The 19,165-nt window shown below is 33.8% G+C and overlaps 1 protein-coding gene and 1 pseudogene across 6 annotated transcripts in view; both read left to right on the top strand.

Moving 5' to 3' along the window:
• Positions 1 to 19,165, top strand: part of AP3S1 (adaptor related protein complex 3 subunit sigma 1) — a 142,482-nt gene that overhangs the window by 71,174 nt on the left and 52,143 nt on the right. For 2 of the 6 annotated variants that reach the window (XM_074199657.1, XM_074199653.1), the window contains one exon: positions 6,432 to 6,539. In XM_074199657.1, coding sequence (XP_074055758.1) covers positions 6,432 to 6,539 — 108 coding nt within the window. Of the gene's footprint in view, positions 1 to 6,431; positions 6,540 to 15,820; positions 16,496 to 19,020; positions 19,157 to 19,165 lie in introns of those variants that run through there. The other 4 variants (XM_074199656.1, XM_074199655.1, XM_074199658.1 and 1 more) reach the window with 4 other exon arrangements.
• LOC141497070 (nondiscriminating glutamyl-tRNA synthetase EARS2, mitochondrial-like) lies at positions 848 to 6,425 on the top strand (annotated as a pseudogene).

The raw sequence follows: 19,165 nt of genomic DNA, 5'->3' as shown, positions 1-19,165 counted from the left end.
CTTTGTATCAATTCATATAAGTCTTCCTATGTTTTTGTGAAACCATTCTGCTTGTCATTTTTTTTTAGGCTTTTTTTTTGCAAGGCAAATGGGGTTAAGTGGCTTGCCCAAGGCCACACGGCTAGGTAATTATTAAGTGCCTGAGACCGGATTTGAGCCCAGGTACTCCTGACTCTGGGGCCGGTGCTTTATCCACTGCGCCACCTAGTTGCCCCTGATTGTCATTTCTTAGAGCACAATAGAATTCTAGTAAAATCATATCCCAAAACTTGTCCAGCCATCCTCAAATGATGTGTGTGTCTCTTCATTTTCCAAACTTTGAAATCACAAAAATAACTCCAATAATTATTCTTGTTCAAATAGGGTCCCACCCACCCACTTTTCCCCCATCTCTTGGAATACAGACCTAGTCATGGTATGTAGTTTTCTTACCCTTTGAGTGTTGTTCCAAATTGTTTTCTAACATGGTTGGACTCTTTTACAACTCTACCATCAGGACGCTGGTTTCCCAATTTTTCCACTTCCCCTTCAGCATGTCATTTTCCTTTTCTGTCATCTTCACCAATCTGATAGATGTGAGGCAATACCTCAGTTGTTTTAATTGGCATTTCTCTAACTAGTAGTGATTTAGATAATTTTTATGTAACTATTGATAATTTTGATTTCTTCTGAAAACTGCCTGTTCATATCCTTTGACCACTTATTAATTGATGAATAGCTAGTATTTTTATAAATTTGGTTCAGTTCTCTATATATTTATTAGAGGAAAAACTAGCTGTAAAATTTTTTTTCCAGTTTCCTGTTTTTCTTCTAATTTTGACTTCATTAGTTTTATTTATGAAAAGAATTGATTTCATATAATCAAAATTATCCATTGTTTCTTGTGATTCTCTCTTTGTCTTTTTTTAGACAAAAATTCTTTCCTTATCTATCAATCTGACAGATAGTTTTCAACAAAGACTTTTTGAAGAGATGACATGAGCTCCCAATATTTGAAAAAAAATTTTTTAGTATTTTAGATGATTGGGTTTATTCAATTGTCTGATGCTTTCCCTCTCAGAGTGTATTAATTGCTTATTTGTAAATCCTCTAATTAAACTGAAGAAGTCTAAAGAAAGGATTTTTATATTCCTAATATCTACAGTCTCCCCCCTGTTTTTAGTTTAAACTGAAGGTTTATATTTTTAATTTATAAAAATGTGTACCTTTATGGTGCCCCTGTTGCTGGGGCTGCTTCAGCTACGCCTGGCCCGGGGGCCCCTTTGGGGACGGGGCAACAGCATGGCTTTTGCAGGGGCTCAGGGCCACAGCCCCACAGGCTTCATGCCTTTGGGAGGCCTACGTACTGCTTTGTACAACTACATCGTTGCCAAGAAATACAAAGGTAGTTTCAGCTTAAGGTTGGAAGACACAGATCAAACTTGCCTGGTGCCTGGGGCAGCTGAGAACATTGAGGACAGGTTGGAGTGGGCAGGCATTCCTCCTGATGAAAGCCCCAGATGAGGTGGACCTGTTGGGCCCTACCAGCAGTCTCAGAGCCTGGAACTATATGCCAAGCCACTGAGGCACTGTTGCAGACTGGACCTGCTTATTATTGCTTCTGTACCCCCCAGAGCCTAGAGCTACTGAAAAAAGAGGCCCTAAGGAACTATCAGACACCCCGGTATGACAATCGATGCCGATTCTTGAGTCCTGAGCATGTGGCCAGGAAATTAGCAGAGGGTGCCAAGCCAACTGTCTGTTTCCGTCTGAAGGAGGGAGCTGAGACTTTCCAGGAGCTGGTATATGGCTGGAACCGACATGAAGTGGCCAGTGTTGAGGAGGAACTGAGTGGCTTGTCTCTACTGCCGAACATTTCCTTTTATACAGGGCCCTTGGTTGGGAACCACCCCACTTTGCTCATTTGCTTCTGCTTCTCAATAAGGATGGCAGCAAGTTGTCCAAGCGACAAGGGGACATATTTCTGGAACACTTCTCTCTTCAGCTGGCTTTCTCCCAGAGACTTTGTTAGACATCATCACCAATTGTGGCTCAGGGTTTTGCAGGGAACCAGATGGGGAGGACACTACCAGAGTTGATAGAACAGTTTGACTTAACTGGAATCAGCACCCATTCAGCTCTACTGGATCTGGAGAAACTTCCTGAATTCAACAGACTGCATTTGATTCGATTGTTGAATGACAAAGCTTGGAGACTCCAACTTGTGAAGAAACTTCAGGCCATGGTGGAAGAAGTGTATAGAAAGCAGATGGAGGATAGAGATGAGGATTACATAGAGAGGATCCTTTTGTTGGGACAGGGACACATCAGTGGCTTGCAGGACTTGGTCTCACCAGCATATTCCTACCTATGGACTCACCCTGCTGTGGCTCAAGCACAGCTGCAAGCCATCTCAAGAGAAGTGGACAAGATTGCTAAACTGGTCCTGGGGTTGTTGGAAACACCTGGCATATCTCTCACTCAGGAGGTGCTGAACCAAGAACTGAAAAGATTGTCAGAGAAGACAGAAGGTGTTGAGTATGTCAGAATGATGAAAAATGTGTACCTTTTTTAATAAAAATGTTTTATTAAAATAAAAATATGAAAGGTATTATCTTAAAATATTTGGAATTAACCTATAGGTTGTTCATTATTTTTATACTAATGGGAAGCATTCCATTGTTAACAGAAAAATTAAGTTCTATTGACTTTATGACTAAGTTTTAGAGTTTAATGAAACCATTTATTCCTCATAATTTGAACCTTTTATTGTCTGCATTGTTATGATTTGCTGAGTGAGTTCTTTCAAAATAAACCTTTGGGGGGGGAAAGATAAGGATGCATAACCCTCTTGTGTTTAGAGTGGAGCCTTTGCCACATACATCGAGATAAACATCTATTTGTTGACCAGCCAGTTGTGTGAAATGTATCTCAATTTCAAATTCAGCTGAGAATACAGTAACCTTGGTTTTTAAAGGTGTGCTTACCAAAGTGAAACTGGCAACCAGAAAAGGATGACAAAAGAGACATCCCTGAATCAGTAACATTAAAAGATGATGTCAGGATGACCTTGTCTGTTGTAACTCAAATATGTCCTTAATTCTTTGACTTTGATGAATGTAATCATTCACATTGTATTTATTGCAAAAATATAAGACAGGAAATTATGTTTAGCTTAGAAATTCATTTAATACTTAGTAGTGTATGGAGGATCTCCAGAAAGACAGACAAAAGACTTTGCAGGTTGAGAAGACATAGGACTTTGGTTTATATTATTGGAAGTATACCTACATCTTTGAAACAAATAATCCAAGCACCAAAATGTTCCTGTAAATTATCTAAGTGAAAAAATGGTACTTTAGATGCTGTTTGCTGCTTAAAAATACTTCAAGGACTGAATTTTATAGATGTCTATGTATACTCTACCAGAGCAAAATTACTGCCCTGCTACAACTTAAGGATGATATTCATGAATGATGTCATGCTCCTCCCGCCCCAAATATAATATCTTTTTTTTTCACACCACCATGTTTTTTTGCCATTATTGTGTTTAGACTAGGGCCATTACCACTTATATCAAGCATTGGATAAACGTATTCATCGCCCACTCAATTTTGTGAAATGTATCCCATATGAATATGAATTTGCCATTCAGCCTGTTTATATGTCCACTCATCACCACAGTCAACTGGCCATATCACCTTTGCTGGTCATCCATTAACTTAATAATGTCTTTCAAATTTCTTCTGATGTGTGTATCAGGCCGCAGTTTTATTTGTACCCACCTTGTCAACCTTCTCGATATATGTAATTTAGATTGTTTGGAGACTTGCAACTGTGTAGAATACTACTGGTAGGCTGGGGCAATGATGTAATACTGTGACTACAGTGCTAGCCATGCAAGGCCACAGAAACTCAGGGAGACCTGAGTTCAAAAATCGCCTTAGACATTTAATAGTTGTGTGACCCTGGACAAGTCATTTAACCTTTTTTTGCCTCAGTTTCTTATCTATAAAATGATCTGGAGAAAGAATTGGCAACCACTTCAGTATCTTTGCCCAAAAAATCCCCACTGGGGTCACAGAGAGTTTGGACACGACTGAACAATAAAAATACTGATGTAAGACTGAGGTCTTTTGTGACAGCAGGTATCAAATTTGGTATCAAACTCTTTGCATAATTACTCAGATGTCATTTAGCCTAATTGTCAGTTGCTCCTCAATCTGCAATAGATTCAGAGAGTGTGTGTGAATGCATGCATGTATGTGTATTTGTTCATTTTGAGAGGTAGTCTGGTATAGTAGATGGAGAACCAACTCAGAGTTTCGGAGCTTTGGATTTGAAATGTGTCTTGGACATATCCAGAAACTTTCAGTGTTGTAGGCAAATCTGACTGAATTGCAGAAGAAGAATCAGTTTGCTGTTGGTAGAAATTTCCTCACTGGACTTTCTTATATTAATGAAATCAGAGATTTCGTTATTTTCTTCACCCCATGTTTCACTCCTATACTCCCCCAAAAGACAATTCCATAGGCTTCCTGCCTACAGCATTTTATGAGCTAGTTAAAATATTTTTCATCCATATTGACCAGCCAGAATAATCTTTGTGGTGCCTTCACTTGAATCTCTGCCTTGTGAGAATGTTAATATATAGAAGGACAAAGTCAGAATTTATTTCCTGATTTGACATGTGAGGAAAATGAGACCGGAGATCATAGGTAATAAATAGCTGCACTGGAACTGGTATATTTGATAACATCAAGGAATTTGGAGTTAGGAGGGTCTAGGTTTAACCTCACCTCTGACAATTATTATCTGTATGACTTTGGAGAAGTCACTTAATCCATTCAAAGTCACAGTTTCTCATCTGTAAAGTAGAGATTAAAAGTCATGGGCTTGGCCTAGATAGTTTCTGAGAGCCCTTTTAGTTTTACATCTTTTATCCTCTCATTTGAATCAAAGTTCTCTGGGGCCAGATCCAGTGCTCTTTCATGCATATAAAATTTGTGGAACTAAATAAAAGTATTGAAGGGTAAAATGAAAGAAATCTGTAAGGTATTTTGAATTCTTAAAAAACTATTTGATAAAATATACTTTTTAGATATCTTGAAGTCATTTTAAAAATGTGCACATTTACGGGGCAGCTAGGTGGTGCAGTGGATAGAGCACCAGCCCTGGAGTCAGGAGTACCTGAGTTCAAATCCAGCCTCAGACACTTAATAATTACCTAGCTGTGTGGCCTTGGGGAAGCCACTTAACCCCATTTGCCTTGCAAAAAAACCTCAAAAAAATGCACATTTATAGAAATTGTATTAATTAGCACTTACCTATTCATTAATACAAATCCCCTGAGAATTTTTATTCTATAACACTTTGTTAATTTATTCTTTGTTGTTGGATTTTGTTGTTGTTGTTGTTGGATATATTGCATGTACACACATACACATGTACACACAGAGCTTTCATCTAAATGTGTATATGTTTGTATGTTGTTGTTCAGCAGTTTGTCACTTGTGTCCAACATTTCATCGTAACATTTGGGATTTTCTTAGCCAATATACTGGAGTGATTTGCCATTTCCTTCTCCAGCTTATTTTACAGATGAGGAACTGAGGCAAAAAAAGGATTCTCATTATGAATACATGCTTTTAAACAAGAGCCTCTCACACTGCATAAAATTCAATTAATATTTTCCCAGAAAGGTTACTTGATGCCTTCAGAATGCATATTTTTCTTAACTAATTATTATATGACAGCAGTAACATCATCAGAACCTAAGTCATAAGATACATTTTAATGCATAAACTTTTTGTGGAAAATATTGTACAAATTTAATTTGTTTATTTAAAAGTCATCTTGTGTTCTTTAATCAGGTCTTATCCCCCTTGGTTGTTCATATTTTCCAGGTGACATTATTAGCCATCTCTGTCCTTGGCTATGCTGGAATAACTTAAGTTCCTAGGCTGTTTTCAAGTTTTATAAGATGCTTTCCTTACAACAACCATGTGATAGAAATGGTGCAGATAATAGTGCCTATCTTAGAGTTAAGGTTGTGGAACCCTGTGGAGACTGACCTGAAATCACCTGAGGAATGCAAAAGCTCCATATATTTTGCTGGGGAGAAGGGACTAATGTCTTAGTTACTCCCTTTTAAAGTCCTCCTTATATAAGGACCTCATTTCATGATTCCTTATTTTCACAAGACTTTTTTCATTTTCATGCTTTAGTTTCTATGTTCATTCTCATTAGTTATGGCTAACACTGGTTGACAAAATGTTAAGTCTTGCCTATGTTTACTCAGAAGGGCGTTAAGCTCTTTCCATATGAAGCCATAGCCTAGAAATGAAAAGCAATCAAGATTCTAAATATTAAACTTAACACTACTTCTGAAAACAAAGCTCCAGATATGACAAAATTGCTTTTTTAAATTTGTCTGCATTTCCCCTCCTTAGGTCCACAATATTCTGGCAGAAATGGTGATGGGGGGAATGGTTTTGGAGACCAACATGAATGAAATTGTTACTCAAATTGATGCGCAAAATAAACTGGAAAAATCTGAGGTAAGTTTTGGAAGTACCTAAATGAAATAAAGTTTCTAAAGCATGATCATAAATGATGCATGATCTGCAGCTTTCAATTTCTGTTCTTCAGCCTCACCCTTAAATACAGCTGGCTTGCTTGTTCTGCTAGAAAATGAACCATGTACACTTATAGTATCTTTAGTGTTCTGAGGCTACTGTATAGACTAATAGTTGGATATAGGCTTCTTTTAACCAAAGCAACACCTTTTTTAAGAGTTCCATCCCCTGAACCCTGTAGCTCAAGTCTTTGAAGTGCTTCTTGCTATGATGGAATTCAATTATCTTTTCGGAGATGTTTTAAACAGTAATTGCAGATTCCTTAAAAAGGAAATTATAGAACTAAGTCTTTTTTAAAAAATAAAGACTGTCTTTGGAAGAAAAGGGCAGGGAGGGTTTATGCAAAAAGAAATGTTTCAAGCTCAAATACATGCTTGACAAACCTGGCCATAAATTTAAAGATACCTGTCTCATCTAGTTATTGTTATCTCTAGCACCAGAGCATTTGTATTACTTCATGACTTATACTGGATTCTCTGGAAAGATTTAATTTAATATTGATGACCCATCTGGTAGAATTTGAGTCTACTTATAAATGTTAGATTGATTGAAGCCCACCTGGTCTTTAACAATAAAACCTTTGTAATTTTACTGGCTCTGCTTATCCCCTACCTCATAGATGTGAGGCCCACTTACAGCATGCACTCTCAGGAATCAAGTGGATTCTTACTCTCTGAGGGTTCATTCTTGAATACTACGTAGAAAACAGATGTGAGCATTGTCACTATTTGGGTATATTCATAATGGCAAAAGGAGTTGAAAAGCATTGTCTTACAGTTCTTAATGAAATCTCAGATGTTTATTATATCTTTTAAACTGTTCATTTCAAAAGAAAACCAATCAACTTGTCAGTCACTTCTTCAGCATTCCAAAGGACAATTTAATTCTCTTTCACTTTGAATAAATAGAGCCATTGACAAATAAGTAATAAGAATTTAGAGAGATTCTAAATTCTTTTTTAAAAATGCTCCTCTTTCCCTGGGATTTAATTTAAAATAGAATTACTTTTCTTATATTCTTTTCCCCTTTGGTAACATGTGCTTCCTTTATCTTCTAAGGACAGTCATTCTTATTAACAGTCATGTTTATGATATATTGAGAATATGTATTTGCTGTTAAGAGTTAAAAACATGCATTTTTTGAAATGAAAAAACTCCAGGAATAGTATCAAAAAAGTAGCTAGAAAGTGTATTGTAAGTGATTTAATCCTAAAGGCCAGCATATTTATATGTAAAAGGCTAAAGTACAGAATTTAGAAAGTATGCTTATAGAAATATATGAAATGTATATTATCCATTAACATTGTTTTTGAATCTGTTTAGCTAAGGATCTGAAAAAGCATGAAATAAAACTTTAGACAAATATGTAATCGCCTTAAAAAGAATTTATGGTAACTTTCGTATCTTGTGCCATCAATTGTAAAAAAGTATTTTGAATACTTTTATGGAATTTTTCAAATCACAGAAACAATACTTGTATTTTTAAGTTACTCACTACCCCTTCATTGGAGTTGACCTGATGTTCTTTTCTTCCTAATATGCTATTTTACTAGCTTTTTTAAAACTAAATTTATACCCTACTTACTTGCAAAATATATTTGAGGAAGAAGAATCTGAAATGTTTATATATATATATATATATATATATATATATATATATATATATATATATATATATGTATGTATATATGTATAATGTTAAATTTAAGTAGGGGCAATTAGGTGGTGCAGTAGATAGAGCACTAACCCTGGAGTCAGAAGGACTTGAGTTCCAATCCAGCCTCAGACACTTACTTACTGGGTGACCCTGATTTGCTTCAAAAAACTTAACCCAAACTGCCTTAAAAAATTACGTAGCAATAATTATGTAATGAAGGCTTTTTTTTATATATGGTTACATGACTTTTTTTGTTGGGGGTCTACTCATGAAGTAATTTTACTCACTATAGAAAGCATTAAATACAAGAGAAAAACCAATTGAGTACATATGAAGTTTGAATGAAAGTTAACTTTGTAAGAACATAATGACTAAATTTCTAGGTTTTTTGTTAAGCCATTCACAGATATTATATTATTTAAACTAGCCTGTAATTCTGCTTAAGGCTTATAGGATTGATTCATCAATCATCTCTTATGTATTTGCTAATTATTAACTGCTACCAAATCAATTTCCTCTTTGTCCCCAATGATTGGGTGTATATTAACATTCTTTTATATAAAACCATTAAAATAGTTTCTCTAATTATAATTACTCTTAAAATTCAATTTTAGTATAGCATTTTGACTTATAGAAATAAAGCTATTGATATTAGATTGTGCATTTTTAACCATTAATATTAAAAGTTATATTGACCTTGTATATACTACTTTCAGTAATTGCTTTATATTAGTCAAAAGAGTACTCAGACTTGGCTTTAGAAAAAATGAAAACTAACAAATTCTTTCAAAGCATTTCTCATTTCTGTATATGACTGAAGCATTTTAGGTTCAGAAAGTATCTTTATTAAATGTCCTGCATTTATCTTAATGAAAATACAAACTGTAGTCATCTGAATTAGAGTGTAATTTGCTTTGTGAGTGAAAATATTTTGAGAGATTAAGTTGAAATTCAATAAGAGGTTTAAATGTCATGATTGACTGGTTATGATTTTTTAAAGAATTGTACAAGCAATATTTTTAAAGACTAATTTAGCTTTTAAAAATTACCTATGTATAATTGAAATATGGCTTGAAAGTTATGCAAACTCTGTTTAGACTAACTATCCTAACCAATTCAATGACTTATCTTGTAGTGCTAGGACAAAACAAATCTGTTTTCTATTATTTAGGTCAGTGGTATAGAAAGAACTATTGAGACTTAGATCCCTAAAAGAAGGAAATCCCTTTTTATCCAGTATTGTCCTCATTTGAGGAGAAACAGAAACAGTCCTGCAATGAGTTTCCTTTCAGCCATTTTGCTTTGGCTAGACGAATGCTTTAAGTTACCTTTGGAACTGGAGAGAGGAGGGCTTAAGCTGGGGAGGATGGTGACTTGGGAATCTAAAAGACTTCTCGGGGTTGGGGAGGGGGTGGAGGTAGTTGGGTGGGGAGGGGAAGATTCGGTTAGTCATTGTGAATGTATATGGAGTGTTATTGTTAAGAGGGTAAGTTGGGTGTGAATTTAGTCTCTACTTTTTGAAGTCAGTCCTCATTTTTCCGAACCTCCTGATCTTTCTAGCTCTTTCCATTCTTCTCTCTTACAGACCTTTATCTTTCAGTCTCCCAGACAGGACAGGTAGACAAGGTATTGCTGACTTTGAGAAAAATGTGCTTTTAACAAAGGGAAAGCAAAATGATGTCAAAAGGCAATAAATTATTTAGGCCAGACTCAAAAATTCTTTATGTTAATGAACCCATACCAGTCCCTGTAGCCTATTTTTCATGCTAGTTCCTTCTTGTAGTTCCCTCATCTTTTATTGGACTTAGTATATTTTACTAGCACATCGTTGTTGTCATTTCTGTTTTGTCTGCCTGTGTTGTAGAATGAAACAGTTTAATTTTTTTTAACATTGTCATTTAACTGGCACATCTGTATAATGACAATCTAATTTGTGTGTAAATGTTTGGGAACCTGGGGGAGAGGCATCACATAGCAGAACTTGTCTAATAATTTACCTGTCCCTGACATTTTCATTTCTCAGTCTCCAAATCAGGATTTCATTGTTTATAAAAATATCTTGCTGAATTTGGAAGTTAATAAATCATAAAATAAAAACCTATCCTTTGTATGAAACAAGAACAGAGAAGTTTTAGGATAGTTCACAGGTGAACAGTAGAGCATTTTTTTCCAAATAGTTTTCAAATCTGAAAGTCTTAACAGTCACAAATAAATGCATATTAAAGATGGCTTACTTGCAAATATCAGGGTTAGAAACCCTCCAAAATTTTATACTAGTTCACATTTCTAAAGCACTTTGTAGTTTACAGACTCTCCTCATAACTGTGCAATAAGGTAGTGCAAATACCCTTATCCTTTCCTTGTTTTTCTGATTTACAAATTGAAGTTGAGAGAGTTTCTGCCTTACCTAAATTCATATAGTACATGACAGGGTAATTACTAAGAACCAGATTTTCCATATTATGAATATAGTGTTTTTTTTCCCGTACCACACTGTCTGTATGAAAGAGATTTTCACCATTTCAAATGGGTATTCCTACTAAATAGCAGTCAGACTTAACATCCAAACCACGTAAATGATAGAGGATGAGTCTAAGAGATGCCCCATGACCAATCCTTTGTATCCACAGAGAGAGATAGGACAGTCTCTGCAAGATTACTGCTTGTTTGGCAGTTCCTCTCATTTAAAAAAAAATTAAGATTCTTTACAAGATATTTCAAACTCTCAGGGCAATTTTAAGTGGCTAAATCTTACAATTGTACCAAGACTTTTGGGATGCCCTGAATATAAATTATATTTAGCATTTATATTTTACTGTATATTCACAACAATCTTTAGGCTAGATATTTACTAAAAGTTTGAAAAAGATATTAATTCTAATATGAATGTTTTCAGATGGACTGTTAAACACTGGTCCCAAAGAAAAGAGCACTCACTCCCCCGAGCTATGATTAGAACTTCTGAGTTTCTAGGTTACCTCCTATTCCTTGTAACTCAGTACTTTAATGGGTAATTCATATTTAGAAGCAAAGTTGTTGAAAATGTTCACCTTGCTTAAAAACATATTTTCAAAATCTGCAGATATTTTGTTAATGATTTGGGGTCTGAAACCATTTAATAGTGTGTTTGATAAGGCTGGTATTTCCCATACCTGTCTTTTAGATCAAAATTATGATATTTAGATATCATATTACCAGCATTTATTTAGAAAGGTGGAGAAAAGTTTTAAAATATATTAAATATTTGCAACCACCATCTTTATTATGCAATATTTTGAAGTTGGAAGAAATCTTTTTAGATGGTAAGAAATTTTACTTAAAGAAAAAATATCTAATGTACCACTCTTCCTTTCCCTTCCAATAAATACTACTATTTATTGCATAAGGGAAGGGGGTTTGCAGGATCTTTGAAATCTTAGAAATGCTGCTTTTTGAGTTCTGCTTGCACATATTCTGTTTATTTTTGGGTCTGGCACTTTAAAAACAAAATCAAAAACAAATCATACCCATCCATTACTATCTTTGTGATTCAGGTGCTTGAAATTTCCCAGAGTATGTCTGTATAAGTCTTTTATCTGTTTGGCCTCATTTTGATATACTTGCAGACTTCATTTTGTTTTCTTTCTCTTAATTCTGTTCCTTTATTTAATCTCATGGGAGAGAAAACGTGGTCATTCTTTTATATCCTATACATCATTCTTTCATTCAGTTCACAATCTTACTGCTTCAACCTCATATATTTATTTTGGGAAGTGGAAATGGTAAAGTATGCCAGCCTTAGTGGTACTCCAGTACAACATGGATGGAAACAAGTTATTTCTCCAGTAGTTTTTTCAGTCTTCAGTATTATAGTTTCATATATTTTTTGAATCTTTGATTGCTAAGTAGTATTATTAGAGGCAAGCCTAATTTCTATCAGTTATTTTATAGTAAGCATATCACAGTTGTTTAATTCTTGTAAAATTTTAGTGTTCTTTTAAAAAAAACAATGGGGGTGTTTTGATGTTGTTTTTTGCTTTTAAATGTTAATTGCTTAGTATATCAATAGGATACTCTTTTTCTGGAAGACAATTATCCTGATAACAAAGAAAATTACTTTAAATTTCTATTTTTTTCCTAAACTATATAATTTTCTAATTAACATATTTCTTTTTCTTGACTTCAAATGATAGTTAACAAATTCTTGAGGTCCCTTCCATTTCTAGATCAGTATGATCCAATTTTTTCACTTTTAACTTGAAATTTTATTTCATCATTAAATATGATGAATAATATTATTTTATAAAGGTTATATATAAATATTCATTTCATATTTACATATATTTAACTATAGATCATCTGTTTAAGAACTTAAGAGTACAGGCTGCCTTAGTATAATTTTGTCCTTATAGCATTTTTTCCCACATTTTTATTCTCTCTCTTTCCAGTTTTCCCAAATAATTTGCCAGTTCAATTAAAAATAAATGGATTTGGCAATTTTAATTTTATTCCTTTTATACTTATACCAGTTGATTTTATATATTGTATATTATAAAAATGTTGAATATACTTGAGAAATAATTTGTATTCTATTAATTCATTTGTGTGTTTTAAGTAGTTGTCATCCTCTGCATGTTTATGGGCTTGTTGCTTATGTTTAGAAGGATTATAGTTCCTTGGGCTTCATAATTTCTTTTAGCAGTTTTGCATATTGACAGCTATGTATGACACAATTGTGTTATTTGAAATTAATTATACAAATTGACTATATATATCTATGTATTCTCATCAGAAGCCAGCATCAATCATTAGCAAGATATCATCTTTGAGACCATGTTTGCAAAGAAACAACTTAATCCAATGCAAATAACAAGAATATATTTATTACTTATCTATTCTTTGCCAAAGTTTAACTGCTTTTTATTACAGACGGTTTAATATCTATTTAATGTTGAAGGAATTACTTTACTGTTCGTAAAAAATTAAAGCATGCCATCCAATAAAAATATTCTGAGTAACATTTTTTAAGAGGTTCACTATTACTTTGGTGTCTAAACTTAAAGTTTTTTTTATTAGTTTTTTTCAATAAAGTCTATTTATCTTTTGTTGGAATATTATACAACTCAGTCTTGAGAACTTGGAGAACTGTTATTAAAGAAGGCTATAGTAAATCAACATGGCAATTTGAAAAGTTACAATTTTTTTCAGCTTAGGAAAAGGAACATAGTTCCAGGAAGTCTGTACAATTTTGTAAAATAATTTCATCTCCCTTTGCAATCAACATACTTCCCGACACTAAAAAAGGAAATCTGAAAGAAGTTATGTCAACTCTTTTTCTGGGATCTCTTTGAATTGAAACCATTTAAATTATGGTAGAAGAATGATGAACAAAAAAGAGACTTTCCTCAGTGTAATACGTAGTATGCTAAACAACATTCAATTGTGTTTCCACTTTTTTGGGGGCGGGAGACAGAGTACAGTAATCAGTATAAAAAGGATAGCTTCAGGTAGGTAAAATGCATAGTTTTTGTTTAGTTTTTAGTTGACCATTAACAAAAACAATTAACGTACATTAAATTACAACAAAATACCTCAACCCAAACCTTCACTCACTTGGGGTTTGAGGGTCTTCATCCATGTCATCAAGATGACCTTTCTGTTTAAAATCTCACCCATAATTGCATATGTGAGCCATCTGTCATTGATGATATTTTGCTGAATCTCCCAGTATTTTCATTTTAAAATTGTTCTTCATTTTTTAACAGTAATTTCACCCTTTATTCAGAAAATACACCTTCCTGGTTTGTGTTGGTCAAGATTTTTCTCAGATGGAATATCTTTAAGAGAGGGAAAGTCATATAAGAAGATAATTTCTCTGTTGCTATTTGTGCTCTTAGCAAATTATTAAAAGGAATTTTAAACTCTGTTTCTATTAAATTGACATTGTAGTTGGCATTTCCTACCTATTTTTCATTGCACTACTGGAAAGTTTGATGGATGTTGGAATTTTTTTTATCATTGCTTTCATCAGCATTCATACAAATTGATGCCACACAAACTGATGCCAAAGTCAGTTGCTTTCATTTTAATTACAAAGCCTAATTATGAAATACCTTTGAATAAATACTAGTGAGATCTATTTGACCAACAAATTAAGCTTCCAAACTTAAAAGCAGATTTTTTTTTATTAGAGAAAATATGTGTGCTTTTCATATTTCAGAAAATATGTATGCTTTTCATATTTCTTCCTAATAACAATTTTAAAGCTATTTTAAAATATACAACTCATATGATGAAAGCAAAGACCCATCCCTCTAATTGCCGGTAATGCTTTGTACTGAAAATAATTAAACCAAAATTATCATGAGCACATTTATGAAGAGATATTAATGAAGTCTTCCATTTAGGTGACTTTACTTCAGGACTTATGCTTATGAAAGTGAACTTATATGTTAAATTTTTGCTTCAATATCTAAAAAACCCTTCAGGGGTTGCAGGTTATCTTCTTGCCTGCTAACTAAGAAAATTTTTACAGGCACAACTAATTTCAAATTAAAATAATTTCTATAAAAAATTCATTGAAAAGCACTAATGTCTCTACATAAGCTTAGACAGATCCTTCAAATTTTAGAAAATAGATTTCAAAATTTCATTATTTTGAAATGTTTTTAGAAATTTAACCTTACTAACCCATGTAATGCAAGCATGATTAATAGATTTCAGTTTTGATACGGTCATATAAAAATATTCATTGATCACACTTTTGTAATAAATGCTTAGAAAAAAACAGTATCAGAACACAACCTTTCTAAGAGATCTTAATGAATCTCCTGTTTCAAAGGATTAGATACTGAACTGGAGATTTTCCTGATAGAATGATGAGAAAACTCCTTTTATCAATGCAGGTTAAAAATTTCTCTGTCATTTTAGAAAGGTTACTGCCTCATCCAGAGTCACACTGCCAGTATATGCATGTGTGTGTGTGTGCGTGTGCGCGTGCGCGCTCACATGCACACACACATGCGTGCACACACACACACACACACACACCAGAGAAGAGATATCTTTAGATCCTGCTTTGTGATTCTAAAAATTTCAATATAGAAGTTGATTGGAAATGGTAATTAAGTTATAATACACTCATAAAATCAAGATAATTGTACAGATAGAATTCGTAACTAACCTAAGATGCACAGGTGACTAAAATGAATAGAATTATCTTTAAAGATGAAGTGTAGTATGATTAAGGCTATGTTTAATCTGCATTAAAATCTCTCACTAGGTAATTAGCAGTCAACATATCCTTTAGATTCTCCCCCCTTTCCTCTCATTTATATTGTTTCCATTGCATGTAATTCACTATATTTTAAAATGTGTGAATTGTTTTCTCCTTATAGTTTAGTACTTCAAAGTAACTCATCCCATACAAACCAAAACTCCCATCTGGTGTTTTAATCTTGTTATCTGAAATGCGTTGTCACTGTCTTCCATTGTGTACACCAGTTTTGTGATGAATTACACCTGAGTTGGACATTTTCTTTTTTCTTTTTATTTACCTCTATATACAGGCTGGCTTAGCAGGAGCTCCAGCCCGTGCAGTATCTGCTGTAAAGAATATGAATCTTCCTGAGATCCCAAGAAATATTAACATTGGTGACATCAGTATTAAAGTGCCAAACCTGCCCTCTTTTAAATAAAAAGGCTACTCCCAGGTAAAATCCAGGAGAAAAAAGTCATCTAGGTTTACCATACAATTGTTTACCAAAAAAGAGGAAGAGATAGTCTTAATTTTTGCTGTTGGATTGATTTAAGTAAAGGTATTGTATAGAATTGTGTATAAAATCAGTATATGAAGATGAATATTGCTTTTATCTTGGCTCAGTGATTTTTAAAGAAATGAGTAGTCCCTATGTGATTTTTTTCCTAAATTACATTCCTATGCCCTCATAAGGCATGTAATCTTGGTTGTTACAGTATTTTGAAAATGTATTTAAGGTATTCCTTTATTATGTGCAACCCAAAATATTGGGCATTTTGTATATTTCATGAAATTCTATGAGTGCAGCATTCCGTAACTCTTCCTGTCATGATTATTTAAAAACTATGTATGTGTTGCATGAAAATATACTGTTCTTTTTTAGAAAAAATAAATTCCAAATGAACTGGATTTCTGTATCTCTTTGTTTGAAATTTCATTTAGCAATAAATCATGTTTTCTCTTGCTCAGCAAAATTATAAAAATATATTTTGTCATTGTTTTATAATTGTAAATGTTTGAAAACTCACTAAATTAGTAAGGAATTCACTGTGCTATTTTACACTGTTCAAGAATAGAATATATTCTTTGGTATAGGTTTTTATTATGCTATGCTAACCAAAATTTCATCCTTTTATATTCCAGAGAGAAATTGTAAGACTTCGGTTAATTTTATATGTTGTATTTAAAACCATTTCACTTTTGATTTACATTTTGTTCACATAAGGGAAAGTAATTTCAGTAAATCCTCAACTTAGTTGATGTCTATCCTCATCTTTCCCCCAGATACAGCTGTTACCTCCCTTCCTTCACAAAGTGTGTGGATCTCTGAAACCCTCAAAACCTCAGACTATAGTTTTACTTTTCAAGTCCAAATCTCCAAAGCCTCAGACTGTAGTTTTGCCTTTTCAGGTCACTTTAGAGTGTAACAAAATGTGTATTCCCAATTTATCCAGTTCTTCCTCACCACTTCATATTTTTTCAAAAGCTTCATATTCAATTATTCACAAAATTTTGCTGCCTATGTTCTTGTTGTTCTATTGTTTTAGTCATGTCCAATTCTTTGTGACCCTTATTTGAAATTTTCTTGGCAAAGCTACTGGAGTGGTTTGTCATTTTCTTCTGTAGTTTTTTTTACAGAGGAAGAAACTGAGGCAAACAGGGTGAAGTGACTTGACCAGGGTCACCCGCAGCTAGTAAGTATCTGAGGCTTACTCAGGGTTTCCTGATTCCAGGTCCAGTACTCTATTCATTGATCCATCTAGCCTGCCCATCTCAGTTCTTACTGTATACCATCCTTCCTATTTTTTCCCATCTTTCATTCACTCCAACACATTTTAAAGAATGTCACTTTTATGTCTAAGACATTGTTCTTGGCTCCATTCCCCTTCCTTTCTTGGATGCTGGATCATCCAGGTTTTTGCTTTAATGCTCAATGCTCTGGCCTCTCCCATATTCTCCCATCACATACCTTGCTGTTGGTCTATATCTTTCAATAATGGAGAGGTGATCCGCAAACTAGGAAATAGTGGAGGAATGAAAAACCCAGGTTAAATGTGAAATAAATTAGTATGCAAGGTGAGTGAAATCATGTGGATGTTTGATTTCTTAGATTATGTAGGAATATGGTTTTTTTAAACTAAGAAATTCCATTATCCTTCAAGATTGAGTATTCCTGGTATCATCATCAGTACCTTTTGACTGAAGAGCAGGGCCATGGACTCCCCCATGAACTCTCCCATCCCCACCCTTCTTTTTGTATGTTATTAGATTATAAACTCCTTGAGAGTAGGGTTTATCTTTTTTTTGGTTTTGTTTTGTAAATATGGGTTTGTATCCCTACTTCTTGGCACCTTGACTGGCCCATAGTAGACTCTTAATAAATGTTTGTTGACTGATTGACAACTTCCTGGAATTGCTTCAAGGTTAGAATCCCATATATTCAGTATATTAGAAAAAGAATTTGCCTTAGGAAATTTTAAAATTATTTTAGTTCTGAGGATATTCAGGGCTTGCACTAGATGTTTCACATAAGTGTCTGATATATATTTGCTGAGTTAATATCATGAATGTTTTGGAACTGGAAAGCAGGCATCTAAGATTGTATTTTAGAAAAGAAGGATGTTAGGTAGGGTGGTTATATATGGATTCAGAAGGAATTTTTTTCCTGGTGAGGTTTCTAAATGAAGCATAGACTTTTCTTTACATAACAGAATCCTGTATATAACAGGATCAGAAAAATAGGGATTTTATTTGTCTGTTTTATAGCTATTAAGTCAGGAAATCCAAGCCAGAAGAATCATATTTTTTCATTTATATCGTGTTTTACAATTTATAAAGCACTTTCACATGTGATCCTCATAAAACCCCCAGAAGAGTACTTTTTAATGCATGAAATATATATAAGATTACAAAAGAAACCAATTATAATAAAATGCAGATCAAAATGTTTATTTAATAAAAACAAGTTTGCAGACCCCTATAATTTGTTTATCAAAATGAAACTGGGGGCGGCTAGGTGGTGCAGTGGATAAAGCACCGGCCCTGGAGTCAGGAGTACCTGGGTTCAAATCCGGTCTCAGACACTTAATAACCTAGCTGTGTGGCCTTGGGCAAGCCACTTAACTCCATTGCCTAGCAAAAACCTAAAAAAAAAATGAAACTGGGAATAATTGCCTAGACATTAAAGAATTTAGAAAGAAAATTAAATTGTATTTAAACTTTTAATTTAACTTACTGCTCTAGAGACTCTTGAAAAGTAAAAGAACCTCATCAATTCTGCCACTTTCAATAATTATCTTCATATCTGTATATAAATATAAGGATAATAAATACTAAATAGCTAAATATGAGGCATTTTTAAAGGCAATCTCTAGTAGTTGAGGTAATGAAGAAGGAATTCATATACAAGGTGGTGCATGAGCTGTGTCTTGAAGGAAGAAAGGTTCATAAGTTTAAAGGAGAATCAGTATCTGGCTTAAGTCCCACTCCTGATGTTTATTATTTGTATAGATTACCTGTATAAGAACTTGGACGGGGCAACTGGATGGATGGAGTACTAGACCTGGAGTCAGGAAGATTCATCTTTCTGAGTTCAAATCCAGCCTCACTTACAAGCTGTCTGACCCTGGGCAAATCTCTTAACCCTTTTTGCTTT

This window comes from Macrotis lagotis, chromosome X, assembly GCF_037893015.1.
Source record: "Macrotis lagotis isolate mMagLag1 chromosome X, bilby.v1.9.chrom.fasta, whole genome shotgun sequence".
In the NCBI taxonomy this organism is placed as follows: Eukaryota; Metazoa; Chordata; class Mammalia; order Peramelemorphia; family Peramelidae; genus Macrotis; species Macrotis lagotis.
Note: the sequence above shows the minus strand (reverse complement) of the source record. Positions and strands in the feature narration are given on the sequence as shown.